This window comes from Vigna angularis, chromosome 3 (genome assembly GCF_016808095.1).
Source record: "Vigna angularis cultivar LongXiaoDou No.4 chromosome 3, ASM1680809v1, whole genome shotgun sequence".
In the NCBI taxonomy this organism is placed as follows: Eukaryota; Viridiplantae; Streptophyta; class Magnoliopsida; order Fabales; family Fabaceae; genus Vigna; species Vigna angularis.
Genome location: NC_068972.1, coordinates 29,894,308 through 29,908,684, shown reverse-complemented (window position 1 = coordinate 29,908,684; position 14,377 = coordinate 29,894,308). Strand labels below are relative to the sequence as shown.

The following is a 14,377-nucleotide window of genomic DNA, read 5'->3' as shown; positions in this document are numbered from 1 at the left end:
CATCCGCGATGATCCGTCCATTTCAGCTCAAACGAACAGCACAACAGTGATAAATCGTCGCTCTCAAATTCGCATGAACAGTAAATTCTGTTCATGCGAACACAGGCTTAATCTTTATAGGAAACTTTCCCTCAAGGGCCACTTTTAAACTAAGTACGAGGACCATGCATGATTTCTCATTGACTAACAAATTGAAACGTGAATTTATGTTTAATATTAAATAAAAAAATTATTAAATAAAAAAAATTAATACTGTACAAAATAAAAACTCAAAATAATTTTATTACTTTAAGTTTTCTTTTAAAAGTTGGATCTAAATATGACAAAAAGAGTCAAGTTTGTAAGGTTAATCCGTCAAATTGACAAAAAAGTAGGTTGGGTATAATTTTCAAGAGTTAAACCAATATGGTCTCTCAAGTTAGGCAGTCCTTGCAAGTTAGTTGAACCAGCCCGGTAACCTAACTTCATTAAAAAAAATTGAACTCACGCCACGATACTTTATATTAACAGAGTTAGATAGCCTAGTCAAAGTTTGATACAACTCGGTCAAGATCTGAAACAACCTGGATGACAATCCTTTTCAACCCGGATGACAACCTTTTACCGCTCAGAATCAACGCGGAAACTTGACACTAGCCCATTTTCATATAAAAAATCAAATATTTCAATTCGTTTCGATGTGATGTTAGACTTTTAATGACAAAAAAAGAAACAAAAAAGGTGGGACAGCCTGGTAGACCACCAACGAGCAAGTCGGGTTGTAAAGTTGAACTCATTTTCCATTTTAAGGTCAGTCTGGTTCGACCATTTTTTACGGGTCAATATCGAGTCAAGATTAAATGGGTCGGGTTGGTCCGTTTTGTTACCCTTAATTGGATAAAAAAAATTATCAAATTCTATGTAAAATTATGAAAATAGTCATTAAAAAATACAAATAAATTTTAAAATTATTTAACACAAAAAACTTTGATAGGTCTTATTTATGGTTAATGAGTTTTTTCCCCAGTAATTTTGTATTCTTAAATAAGTGTTTCAGGTATAGGGAATCGAGGTCAACAATATGTTGTCTAGTATGTTTGGGAAAGGTCTAAGGTTCAAATCCTTGTATCATTTTTCGTCCATTTCACTTGGAGGTTGTGACACCCCATTCGGGTGTCACTCTTTATTCGTAAAACATTTATTTATTTTTCTAAAATTTGAAATTTCAATTTCTCCGATAAACTATTTTTAATACATCATAAGTATTGAAAATCGAGTACACATCTTAAAATAACATTGATTTAAAATTACAATCCTTAATAAAATTCTCAAATATTTTTCCTAGAATATTTTGCAAAAACACAAACGCAAACACAAATAAGCAAAGATGAGCTAACTAGAACATTGAAGAGCATACAATAAAACACACTCATCCACACTACTTAAAATCATTCATTTCAACATAAATCATCAAATTTCATATACATGACCACACAATTGCCATCAATTTAATTTCGTTGAACACACAAAAATCATCTGCCTCAGCAGATCACAACTCAATAATGCTCATTCTTAATTTAAAATCTAACATTAACCTAGATCATCCACTTATCAATAATTCACAACTCAGTCTACAAACTCATCATGTAGTATATATCCATCACATTCACATCATATACCCAATCATGATTCCAACAATCAACATGATAACACATCATATAGAATCATTTCTCAATAACAACTGTAATGACACATCACTCTCATTATCTTGTTGTTAATCACAACATTAACTCATTACATCCATACTCATAGTTTCACACATGCATATCTCATCTCTAGTCATTTCCATGTTAATCCAAGATAATCATCCAAATAACACACAAGTATTCTCATAGAGTCCATTTTTATCAAAACATCAATCTTACAAAAAATTATTATATTGGTTAAATGCCAAACATTCAATAGAAAACACTCAAGGTTGGTATATTTTCTAACATCACGATAGATACATCACTTACTCAGCACTGAACAACTTTTCATTTCAAAATTAAGATTCAATAAATAACATACCAACAAAGAGAGATTAGTCCCTCACTTACATATCTTCAATTCGCGGATAAAGCAATAACAATCAAACATTTATCACATCACAAAAATGTTCATTTAACATTACTACTTTGGCAAAGAAAAATACTCATCATATGAACACACCAAATCCACAACTCTCCACATGTAATTATTCAATCATTCAAATTTCATCAATTAAACACAGTCAATATTCATACTGCTAATTGTCCATGCATAGATAAATAATCATTCAGTTTAACAAAGATTAAAGGTCATGCACAATCTATAATTAAAATTTCTAAGCACTTAGGAATATGTTCTAATCCATTAACAACTCAATTCCTCACTTTTCAAGTCTCTTATAATATACATGAATTGTGGACCAAAGACTTGACTTATTAACTTATATTTGGCAACCTAAGTAACATTACTAATCATCCATTTAATTTAGCTATATATTTCCCATTTCAAACTCATCTTGTATGACCATTACGTGGGCAAGCTTGTACACATTACCAGAATTTTTATTTATCATAACATACCACTTCACTAAACTACCAAAAACTACTACATAAATATAATAAATATTTCTACTCAAAAGATACACCAAAAGCACCATATAACCATCTCTCGAAAACAAAACAATAAGTCATAATACAAAAAGTATTTATACTCTAAAATCGACACCAAAAATAGCATGTAGCAATTATTTTTCTGAATAGAAACAACAAGCTAAATACAACAAACAATATCACATTTAAGACAACATATACTTTCTTTGTTCTATGAAAAGATATAAGTTGAAAGCTTGTTGAGTAGACTTCTAGGAAAGAGGGCGCGCAATGAACAACTTCAGTACATTCTCTTTCCTTAGCCAAAGTGTTCCCTAGCAAGTTTCACAAATATCACATTCATTTGCATATATCATGTTTCTAACAAAATTTAATAACTTACACTTTAAAACACTCCATATATCATCACTATATTGGCCAACAATCAATAAAATCTCATACTACAAAAAAAAAAAAAAAATTACTCAAGAAGTATATTTTCTAAACAACAACCAACATTCATGTCCAAACAACAAGCTCATATCATCATCTTTTCACAAAAATAAAGAGACATGGTTTAACTCCTCTTACCTCTTAATGAACTACTTTGATCCTTTCTCTACGAAATCTGGGCAGCACCTCCCTTCTTTACCCTTTAAAACCTTCTACACTCACAAAGACAACCCCCTTTCTATAGACAACTCTCTCTACAACTCAATCTAATCACCCTTTTAGAAGTTCTCACAACTTTCTCTATGAACAGATCCTAACCCTCAAATCTTTTTATCTGCTATTAAATTCTTGTTCCCTCTTCACGAATTTCACTCCAATGATGAAAAACTTCATTTTCTCACCCTTTTTTATAGTTGAAGTTAGGATTACTCACGTAGTACTACATTATTACTATAGTTGTACTACATTGTTATTGTAGCAGTACTGTAGTTGTACTACACTTTACTGTAGCAACACGCTTTTCATGAGGTATTTTTACTATAGCACCATACGTATTTTACCGTAACATTATATGTATTTTACTGTAGCATTATACCAAATTTTTTGTACTCGAAAATAAATATTTATCAACTCAAATGTAATTATTTTCAAGGGTCTTACAGAGGTTACCTGCACAAGTACTCTGATGCTAAAGTCAGTAAAAATTCAACCGTTAAAGTTTTAATAGTATAGTAAATGCAAAATCTCCTGTCACCTTATCTCAAATTTGTATTTATAAATTTCGGAGTAGACTTTTGATTAGTAACAGTTTAATTATAACCCAATTATAAACAATTATACTTTATCTCTATATATGTTTAGTAATAGTTAATTAACTTGATGAATGACTAATCGACAAGGTTCTTTAATTGTGCCATTTTAACGATGGTTCTTCCTAACTCCTCACAAATATATCCTTGGCATATGACTAAATGTATCATTCGCATATGACTGCCTGTGAAACTGTACAATAAATATTAACCAACTCATTAACCTTGTTCTTGACGTCATTAACATTTTTTTGTGAATACCATCTTCACAGTTTATGCATTTAATTTTATATTGTTATTAAGTCTGATATTATTATTAACAATGGTAAATTTGGTTAATTTTCATAATAATTATATTTGGGTTTATGGGTTTGAGCAGTTGAGTATGAAAAGAGAGATTTGGTAGAAATGTTTTACATTTTTTTTTCCATTATCACAATTTTTTTTCCTAAAAGTATATTCCTTTTAAAAAGGTTTACTCAACTAAACTCATTCTCACCTTAATTTCCAGATTAGACCCATTTAATGTTTACAGATTGAGAATTTGGTCTTCATAGACTCAATTTTTAAATATTTAAATTGAAAAAAAAAATCATATCAACATGTGATCGCCAACAACTGAATTCTGAGATGATTTTTTTTTCTATTTTTTCTAAAAAAATTTAAAGAAAAAAAAAGATGTAAAAAGCTATTTTATATTGAGAATTCAGGTCGTGAAAACTCAAATTCTCAACAGATCCAAGTTATAGAAATTAAGGTAGAAGTGGATTTATTTCCATCATTTTTTTTAATAGGTTTATTTTGAAAAGAAATATAAAAATTCATATTATACTTTATTTAAAACCTCATTTGAAAAATTAGACATTATTGGTATTTTAATCTATATATACTTACTTTATATATTTTATTTATTTATTTACCTCTCTTTCACGTTTTTTTGTAATTTGATCTCCCAAAACATTTCATCTTGAAATTTTGGAGATATTTAGTTTGTTCAAATTTCTCAGATAGATATGAAAATTAGGATCTAAACATGATATGTAAATATTTGATTTTCTATGTTTTGTCTCGTGGTTTCAAAAAAGTAACTGTTTTTCATTTCATTTTAGTTTTTTTTTGTATGTTCTTTTTGTTTTTACCCTGTGATAGGAGAATAATTTATTTTTAGTTCTTGTTAATTTTTTTCCGAAAAACAATAAAACAAAAAGTATCCATATTTATAAAAATAAAAATAAAAAAATAAGGATAAAAAGGAATTTTAGAGGAATCAAAAGTCAAACAAAAGTTTTTGGAGGAATTAAATATAAAATATGACTCTGTAGTAGAGAGCAATAACATATTTTCTAATTTCTTGTAAATATTTTCTAAGACAATCTTATTTTCACCAGTGTCAAACAATTCTCTTAATATTAAATTTAAGTAATACTAATAGTGAGTATTTGGATATTATTGTAGGGTTAAATCGAAATACATGTGTATGCATATGTAGCAAAAAGACGATTAACTTTAAATTAAATATATGGATAATAATTTATATGCTGTTAGCATTTAAAAAAATATAATTTTTTTTCCAAATAATTGTAATTAGCTAGTTTCTTTTTGTTCTATTTTTCATTCTTTATTCAAGTAAGAAAATATTTAAAAATAAATAAATTTTAAATTTTAAAATATTAAAAATATTAAAATAATTTTATAAAATCAAAAATGAAAATAAATTTAAACATTGCAAGCTTGTTTTTTTTATTTATTAAAAGGGCCAAAATATAATTTTAATTAACTTGTTTTACTAACGTTTAAATAAATAATTTAAGTTTATTGAGTTTTATATTTTTGAAAAATCGTAATACAAGCCCATTTTCGTCTTTTTCTTTCCTTTTCCTGTCCTTTTCATTATCTTACATATCTTATCTATCATTATTTTCTCTTTTCCTTCATAGTTATTTATCAATGCACTTTTTAACTATAGTTAAAAGCATTTCATTTTGAAAACAACTAATGTAAGACACGTTGTGAATAGTATTTTTTTTTAAATCAACATATTCTTATAATTTAAGAAAAATCTTAATCAAATACTACTAGATTTAGTTTTATAATCTTAATAAAATACCTTAAAAATTATTTATATAATTTATAACCAATACAAAATAACAAATTATGAAACTAATGAGACTAATTTCAATATTTTATTTTTATCTACTATTATAAAGCCATAATTGTAAATCTGATTGAATCCAATAGAAAGAAAAAAAGGTTGAGAGAAGTGAGAAAGCAAGAAGAAGAATAAAGAAATTGCAAGTTGTGTTTATTTAGCTAAAAAACTAAAAAAATGTTGACAGCTGAAAGATAAAGCACCAAGTTGACACAAAATAACAATATCAATTATATCTAAATAAAAAAATTGAAAATGAAAGCCCAAACATTAAGAAAGCGACACCTGGCAGACGTGAACTGTACCTAAAAATTATCCTTTTTAGTCTTGGTTAAAGAAAATGAAAGAAAATCTTTAACAATAGATTAAAATAAAATAATAATAATAATAATAAAAATAATAAAAAATTTAGAATTAAACAATTCAATAAATTATTTCTATTTTTTAGACTAAATCATTTTATTTTATCACCTATATAATGTTTTCTATTTACTAAACATCATATTTAATAAATTATTCAACTTACCAACTATTTATTTTATCTATTTCATTTCATTTATTTTTTTATTTGTTTCTTTTTTCTCATTACAAAACATAAAATAATTGTTTCTTAAATGTAAAATCGATTTTGAAATATAAAATCGAAGTTAACGATCCAACATTAACTAAGTTTTTAAATCATCTAAAGATCTAAAAATTGTCATTAATTCTAAGTTTTGTTGTAACAATTCATCTAAACCATTCATAAAAATATTTTCAAAAAACATTATAATGTGAAAGTCAGTTTAACGTTTAACAGTTTAGATAAATTAATAAATACATATAATCTATCTTTTTACTCCAAATTTATATTTATAAATCTTAAAATGAGTTTTTCATTAACAATCTAATTACGGTATATCTATTATTAATAATCATGGTCTCTTTAAAAAGTTATTTAACATGAATATCATATTCACAATTAAAAGATGAATTTAACTCCTTATTCAGCAATTTGAATAATAACTTGTTTGTGCATATGAATAAGAGCTAAGTAGACCACACACTTACATTTCTTTTTCTTTTATTGATGAGAAATTAAGGAAAGTGAGTAATTAAGACATTATATTTCATGGTTTTGTAAAGAGGAAATAAAAAGAATACTTTTTTGAATTATTATTAAAAAAATCTTTTTCTTTAAAAACTCGAAGAAAGTGTTTGAGACAACTTGGTTGAATTTTGAATACCCTACAAAATCAGCCTTCGAAATGCTACTTTAGAATCGTGCTGTGCCAGCTGGACCAAGATGACATCGTTGACACGTTTCACAGTATGATTTGTCCTTGATAGAATCCGTACTCACTCAGTTACTCTATGCATGTCTTCAAATATATTACACTTTTTTTCCTCTTCAAATGTTTCTGTTTATGGTTCTTTTTCTTGCTTTTTTTTTCATCTTCTTTGGTTTTCTTCCTCGTACTTTCTCTTCTCTTTATCTCTTTGCATTTTTGCTGCTTCGAGTTGAGTGTGTTGCCCTGTGCTTTTTGTGGACCGAATTGTCCCTTCTCAGAGGTGAAAATTACAGATAATTTTACGCCACTTTTGCAAACAAGTTGCTACTTTTCTTCTTGTCTGTTTTTGATTTTACTGTTTCTCAGATACCCTTTTCCCTTTTCTTTCCCACAAAGCAAACCATTGTTTCTGTTATGGCTAAAGCCGGTTCCGTAAGCTGAGTCACAATCTGGGTTTGTTTTGCTTTGGTTTTTCTTGTATTTTTTTTTTATCTAATTTCTAGATACCGATCCATTTTTCTCTTCTTTTTTGGTAGTTTTATTTTTCTTTTTCGTTTGAAAGGAGGGTTTTCTTAAATTTCTAGTTTTGAGTGGGGATTCTGTGGAATCTAGTGAAGGGTCATTTTGGAGTTTAGATTTGTCTATGTAGTAAGGATTAAGGAATTTATGTTAAGCTTCAGGTGCCATGTGAGATGTGTCATGTCTTTTAACTTTGTTCTGTGACGTGGCTGCTGTAGATTGGGTTATTGGTGTTGGGAAATGAAAATTTTCATTTACGTGTAGCTCTGGAATGCTTAGCTTTGTCTGATGCATTTAATTATCTTTTTTTATGTACGTATGGTTTGAGATTGTTTTTCACTCTTAGATGCTTGAATTTTGAATAATTTTTAAGGCTGGTCTTGGTTGCAGTACTGTTGCTTGAACTGAAATACCCCTCTATCTATGATATTTGTTTTCTGCATTTGAGTTTTGTTGTAAGAACTATTGGTTTATATTTCATGCCTCATTCTTTATGAATATTGCTTCATCAGTTGTTCATTCCTCCTTCCATGGAAATTTACACCCTTCATTTTCTGTTTGAAAATATAGATAGGATTTTATTGATTATAACTTATGAAGCATAGATAGCTCAATTAACATATTCTGTTGTATTTACTACAAATATCATATCCATGCACTATAGATTTTAACACTAGTAAGATACTGAATAACAATATACTCATGAAGTTCACCACAGACCAGAGCATTGGGAGGGAGAAAAACATATATTTTCTTGAAAAAACTTTTAGTATGTTAGAAAGCAGTTTGATGATGTCAATTCTAGTTATATGGTATGCGTTTTGGATGTTATTGTTTGCATAGTTCAGTATTGGTTACATTACATTAGTTATATCCTGATGTTTCCTGATTAACATGAATTGCACAATTAAGAAATCTGGTCATTAAGATTTGTCATATGTATGAATATTCTAAAGTATGACATGGAAAAAGTAATAATAAGAAACTAATGAGTGTTCTGTGTAAACTTCAGGTGAAGAAAATGATTCTCACTAAGCAGTATCGATGTGTACATTCAGCTAGCTGTCAATGCACCAAGGGACATTTAAGTGAAGATGTGATATTCTTGGTGTTTCAGCGTTTGAATTGGAACCCCAATCTAATTGCTACACTGTCGTGTGCATGCAAATGGTTTGATGATATTGCAAAGAGGGTTTTATGGAAAGAGTTTTGCAGAACAAGAGCTCCTAAGATGATGCTTGATCTGCAATCCAGTGGAAGTCACAGTGCAGATGGGAACTGGAGGGCTCTGGGGAAGCTTCTCATATTCTGTTCTGGTTGCACACAAGGTGGTTTGTTCGATAATGTTGAGGTTCCTGGTCATTTTGTTAACAAGACTCGGTTTTCTAAAACACTAGGAAAGAGCTTTCTCATGCCACAGTGTCTGAATGATGTTTTGTATGTGTCTGAGCCTTGTGAGCATATTGACCAAGGTGAAGCTGGTGATTTAGGATTCTTCAGAGGAATTTTCAAGTCGTTTGCATCATCAAACGTTAAGAAGATGATAATTAACAGAGGTGCACAGCTCCATCCAACCGAGATTTGCCCCTATTGTAAGGCTAAGTTGTGGAGTATGCTACAGGCCAATATGATTCCACAAACTGCTAAGTGCAGGTTGGGTTCCCATAAAGATTATATTGAGTATTATGTCTGCCTAAATGGTCACTTGCTTGGGGTCTGCACATTGTTACCACTGTCTGATTCAGAGGATGTATCTGAAAATGAGTAAGATATTAATGATTCTCAGGTATTTTCCTGTGTCTGTGAAGTCCATAATTTCCTGTAATATTTAATTATCATTTTTTATGAATGAAAAACTAGTTCTATGTGAGAACTAGACCCATTTTCATGAATTTTGGTTATGTTGATGAGCAACAACTTATCTTTTTTAACAGGTGTTTCAGTTTATTATTGGTTAAAAGTTTGTAGAAATGGATACTATTCTCTCATCAGAATTGAAGTTTCATCTGGGTAATATCCATTGACATTTATTAGAATTTTTATTATGCAGATTATCAAGATGAAACTCCAAATCTGATTAGAGAACACACCAACAACACGAATGATGTTAGACCAGTTTGGTTAGACTTTGAAAATATTTTTAAGATAATCACTTAACAGTTAATTTTTTTTTTTAAAAAAAAAGGGAAACTGTTTATTTATAAGATAAGCAGATTAGACAAACACCCAAAAGAATCTGAAATATGTATATTCTTTTAAAAAACACTTTTTGAAAAAAATGAAGACAGACAAACTCATTCATTGTATGCATTATCTAATTTTCATCTGAAATTGTGATGTTTCCTTGGCAGATTGGAATTCAATCTTAACATGAATTTGGCTGAGCGCAGTGCTGTTTGCTCAAGGGTGAAATTGTGCTCAGCAACAGCTATAAGTCTCATTTTTGATTCAAACCTCCACATTGCATTATGCTTCATGTTGCTGTCTCAACTCATGCCAGCATTTTCCACTGATTATAAATATTGCCAACATTTTTTTTAATAAATCAAATAGAAGGTGGTTCTTTACTTAGAACTATGTGGTACACTGAATTGTTTTGTTAGTCCACATACTTTCAGTCAAACATGGACAACATCTTTATATTTTTTTGTCAGACAAGAACAGAGTCTTTGTATTTAGTTATCTAACTATGAAATTAACTGAAATCAGAAAATAAAAATTGTAGAAAAAAAAATTATTAATCAATAATTAATGAAGGTAAGAAAATAAGATATAACGTATTTTTCACTCGACACATTCCACCTAAAATCATGAGAACTTTTAACATGACAATGACTGCATGGACACAGTTGAAACTGCACTGTATCTGTCAAATGAAACTAATTTTACGTACTGATTCTGATCAATGACCATTTTATCAATCATTATGCCATAAATATACGCATCTGACATTAATGTTACCAATTACAGGCCACAAATTTATTAAGTAAACAATTTTCAACTTTAATAATGATAAAAGGAATAATAATCTTCGTAGTACTTTTTATAAGATTAAAGTATCTCGTTTATCAAAAGTAAAAAATAATTAAACTAATAACATTAAAATTGTCTTAATTAATATATTATTTTCAGAATGACTTAGATAATTTCTTATAGAAGATATTAACCTAATTTTCTTTAATACATGCCAGAGGGTTTACTAACTCATGATTAATTCATAAGAATTTGGAACATTTTGATCCACTCAATAGACACCCGAATTTCTAATTTTGATCGTATGAAAAGGTTCCAAATGAGTACATAAATTATATGCTAAGAAAGTGAAATAATTTTACTTGGTAAACTAATCACAAATATAAAATATGATAATTTAGTTTACTTCTATAATAATACTACTTTAAAAATGACATCACTGCTGACACGTGATAGGTTGACTAACTGTAGAACTATGATAAATACTGCCAATGTAAAGCCATTAAACTCATAATTAAAAAATTATCACTGGGGATTGTAAATGTTGTTCACTCATAAAATTGTGGTTATATAAGTTAACAGTGTTTATTGTTCTAAATTTGCCCTGTTTCTATCTTTTATCCATTCAGATGGAGTATATTCTTCCCTTGTGTACTTCAATAATCCAATTTAAAGACATATACAGAACCTGGGAATGGAGAACCTATTTTCTTCAATTAAGGATGAACTTTTAGGCAAACCACACATTCATACCTTTCTACAAAACAATGTTCTGCATGATTTGCTCAAATCATGTCATTTCACTCTTTCTTTCAGTCTCTTAATGGACATAAACTAGTTACAAAATATCATTTTTTTTCTACTCAGTCTCTTCATCTTCCTCTGCTCCAAAATCCAACCCAGAAATTTTCATCTTTCCTATGTTAACTGCAATTATTCAAACATCAAATAAAACACTAAGCATGCAAGGGGTGAGGAACTGGTCCAGATATATAATAAAATGCATTGAACAAATTAAACTGATTGTATCTTTGTGCTTAAGCTCATGCATGCATCACACTTCTCAATATCAAAATTGTAGTTTGGTGGTCCAAAAGAATGCAAGATTCTGTGAAAGAGAAAAAAAAGTGTCCCATGCAAGTACATGCCATGCAAAAATCATGAGAATCAAAATATCACAGTAATCAAATACAACAGCATCTAGAACCTGCCACAGGCTGAAATCTTCAGGTTTAATCAATTAATAGTAAAAGAAAGTATAAGAAATATGACGCTGGTTTCTTTTAGCAAAGTGCAACTCCAAGAAGAATGCCTCATGGTTCGGTTCAGATTGCATGGCATGATCAAATCCTGGTCTCTTCATTACACTTTCACTTCCTCCATTCAAAGTGCATGAAAAGATATACAGGCCACAACAGGGAAAAAACAAAGAAAAGGACCATAAATTATCAAAGATCTCACAATTGTGTATGAGTGTAGAACTATCATCCAAGACTAGCAACAATTTAGAACTGTGAGAATACTCTTTTGAGCATCTCTCCATTACTTCACTGTTTAACCTTTTTTTGATAAAATAAAAAGGATTCTTCAGAAGATAAATTTAAAAACAATAAACCAACCAAAGCCTTATCATACTAAGAGAGGTTGACTACACCAATCACATGATGCCATTGGTCTTGGTAAACGAGATGTAGCATTAAAAACAGCCGACAGAAGCAAACATGGAAAAACTATTGAAGGTGGAAGGTGTGAAGTAACTTGTGTCACATTCACTTACCAACAGCATCCATCCCAGCTAACTTTGGCATGAATTTCTTGATGTGGTCTTCTGCTGCTTTATCGGCTTTCAGTGTCTCACACTCGAATGAAACAGAGATTCTTTTCTTCCCATCCTTTTGTTCAACCATACCAGTGATATCCTTACCCCAACTGTTCAAAGATGGATGCAAACAATAAGTGGAATATGCCAGCAATGAACTTGTTATCATAAAAAATTCAAAGTGAAGAAAAATGTAAATGAGTGAGAACTTCAATCTGTGAAAAATTCAAACATGCTCTGAAAGAGAACTAACCAGCCAACAGAAGACAAAGAATCAAGATAAATAGACAAAAATTAATCTAACACAGACAATTACTGATAATCACTCATGTTAAATACAGGTTGAAATACAAAAGGTAGTTTCATTCATTTGAACTTTTAGTCTTTTAGGGACCGGTAGTTTAATAATTGCAAACTATAATGAAAAATCCTTCACAGCAAATAGGGGGAAATAACCTAATGAGTAGAAACCATAAGGACTAAGAAACCCAGATGAGTGGGAAATAGTGACTAAAATCCAATTTGTGTGAAACTATAGTGAGTAATAGTTCAATCTAAAATAGAAAATAATCTTTACGAGGACCATAGGAAAACTAGATAATAACTTGTGGATTATCTAATTATGTGTTTCTTATAAGCTGCTCTGTTCCATTGGCATGCTAAACAGCAACAAGCTCATTTGTCTGTAAACATAATTATAGTTAAATACTTGTAGAATCCAATCACAAAGATTGACTTCATTTACTTGACTATAGTCCAAAAGTTATAACTTATACCTACGCAGTTGCCTTATTATAGAAATGTAGTTTCCTCAAAATAATATTATTCTCACTGTTTAACTAGAAAGTTATACAGACTAAGAACCAACTTAAATTAGAAAACAAAATCATAAAGCACAGTGAGCACTCAAAAAGAGACTATACATGAAAACACTGCTTTACCCATGAATATGATCAATGCTGTGGAACCGTGCAGCATCATGGCCTTTGCACTCCACAACAGTGGCTTGCTCTTTCTTTGTCTATTTTACGAAAACCAAATGTGAATAAAGTATACAAAGGAAGGAAAAGACAAACAACACAAAGGGCACAATTACTACATTGAAATCTGTGATCGTGAGTTTGATGACGCGATAATCCTCACCCCTACTGCATTCCCTTTCACATGCCAATTCTTTCATGAAAAAAAAAAAAAGTACACGTAATTACTAGATGGATACAATAGTGCATAAAAAAAGTCGCATAAAAGAGGCAGATCAAATACAGGACCATGAACAATTACTAAAAATAGTTGTATAAGAATTGATGCACTAAAGGATATTTACTACTCTTACAAGCTGGTAGTAATAACTACAATCTTTAGCTGAAAGGCTAACAAGAAGTTAAATTAGTTGATGAATTTAGTTTAATTTAATTTTAAGTCAAATAATATGGAACCTACGGGCCATTTACATCAATTCCTTGTATAAAGCATGGACATAAAGGAGCCCTTAAAATTTTAAATAAAAACAAACCAGTTATCCCTTAATACCTAAAGTTCATTACAAGGGAATAATTCTAATGTGATAAATACTATATCTAATCACAACAAGTTACAAATACTATATCTAATTTTTTGTTTGTAATTACACAATTATTTTTTAATATTTAAATTTATTATTTTAAAGGAAATTTAAATTTATTATAATAATTTATTACCTTAAAAATTAAAATAATAGTTTTAAAATTTATAAAAACTTTGAAACAATTAAAACATTGTCAATTAAAAGATGCTAACTTTAAGAATTT

General features: G+C 29.4%; 2 protein-coding genes across 5 annotated transcripts; one reads left to right on the top strand and one right to left on the bottom strand.

The window, feature by feature from the left end:
* Positions 1 to 7,403: 7,403 nt before the first annotated feature.
* On the top strand, positions 7,404 to 10,459 carry LOC108325073 (EID1-like F-box protein 2). 4 transcript variants are annotated; one of them, XR_008248088.1, is made up of 4 exons: positions 7,404 to 7,559; positions 8,811 to 9,584; positions 9,733 to 9,808; positions 10,150 to 10,459. XR_008248088.1 is itself a non-coding variant. In XM_052875500.1 (3 exons), exon 2 carries the CDS (start codon positions 8,820 to 8,822, stop codon positions 9,564 to 9,566), a length of 747 nt encoding a protein of 248 aa, XP_052731460.1. In that variant the 5' UTR covers positions 7,404 to 7,559; positions 8,811 to 8,819; the 3' UTR covers positions 9,567 to 9,584; positions 9,733 to 10,143. The 4 variants fall into 4 exon arrangements, 3 of the variants coding, with proteins under 3 accessions (XP_052731460.1, XP_052731459.1, XP_052731461.1); XM_052875500.1 differs by lacking the exon at positions 10,150 to 10,459 and having other exon boundaries at positions 9,733 to 10,143; XM_052875499.1 differs by lacking the exon at positions 9,733 to 9,808 and having other exon boundaries at positions 7,405 to 7,559.
* A 1,000-nt stretch (positions 10,460 to 11,459) lies between these two features.
* On the bottom strand, positions 11,460 to 13,770 carry LOC108324549 (uncharacterized). The gene is made up of 4 exons (XM_017557490.2): positions 13,690 to 13,770; positions 13,532 to 13,611; positions 12,549 to 12,700; positions 11,460 to 11,698 (listed from the first exon to the last, which is right to left on the bottom strand). The coding sequence occupies exons 1-4, from the start codon at positions 13,768 to 13,770 to the stop codon at positions 11,631 to 11,633; spliced, it is 381 nt and encodes a 126-aa protein (XP_017412979.1). The 3' UTR covers positions 11,460 to 11,630.
* Between the last annotated feature and the right edge of the window lie 607 nt (positions 13,771 to 14,377).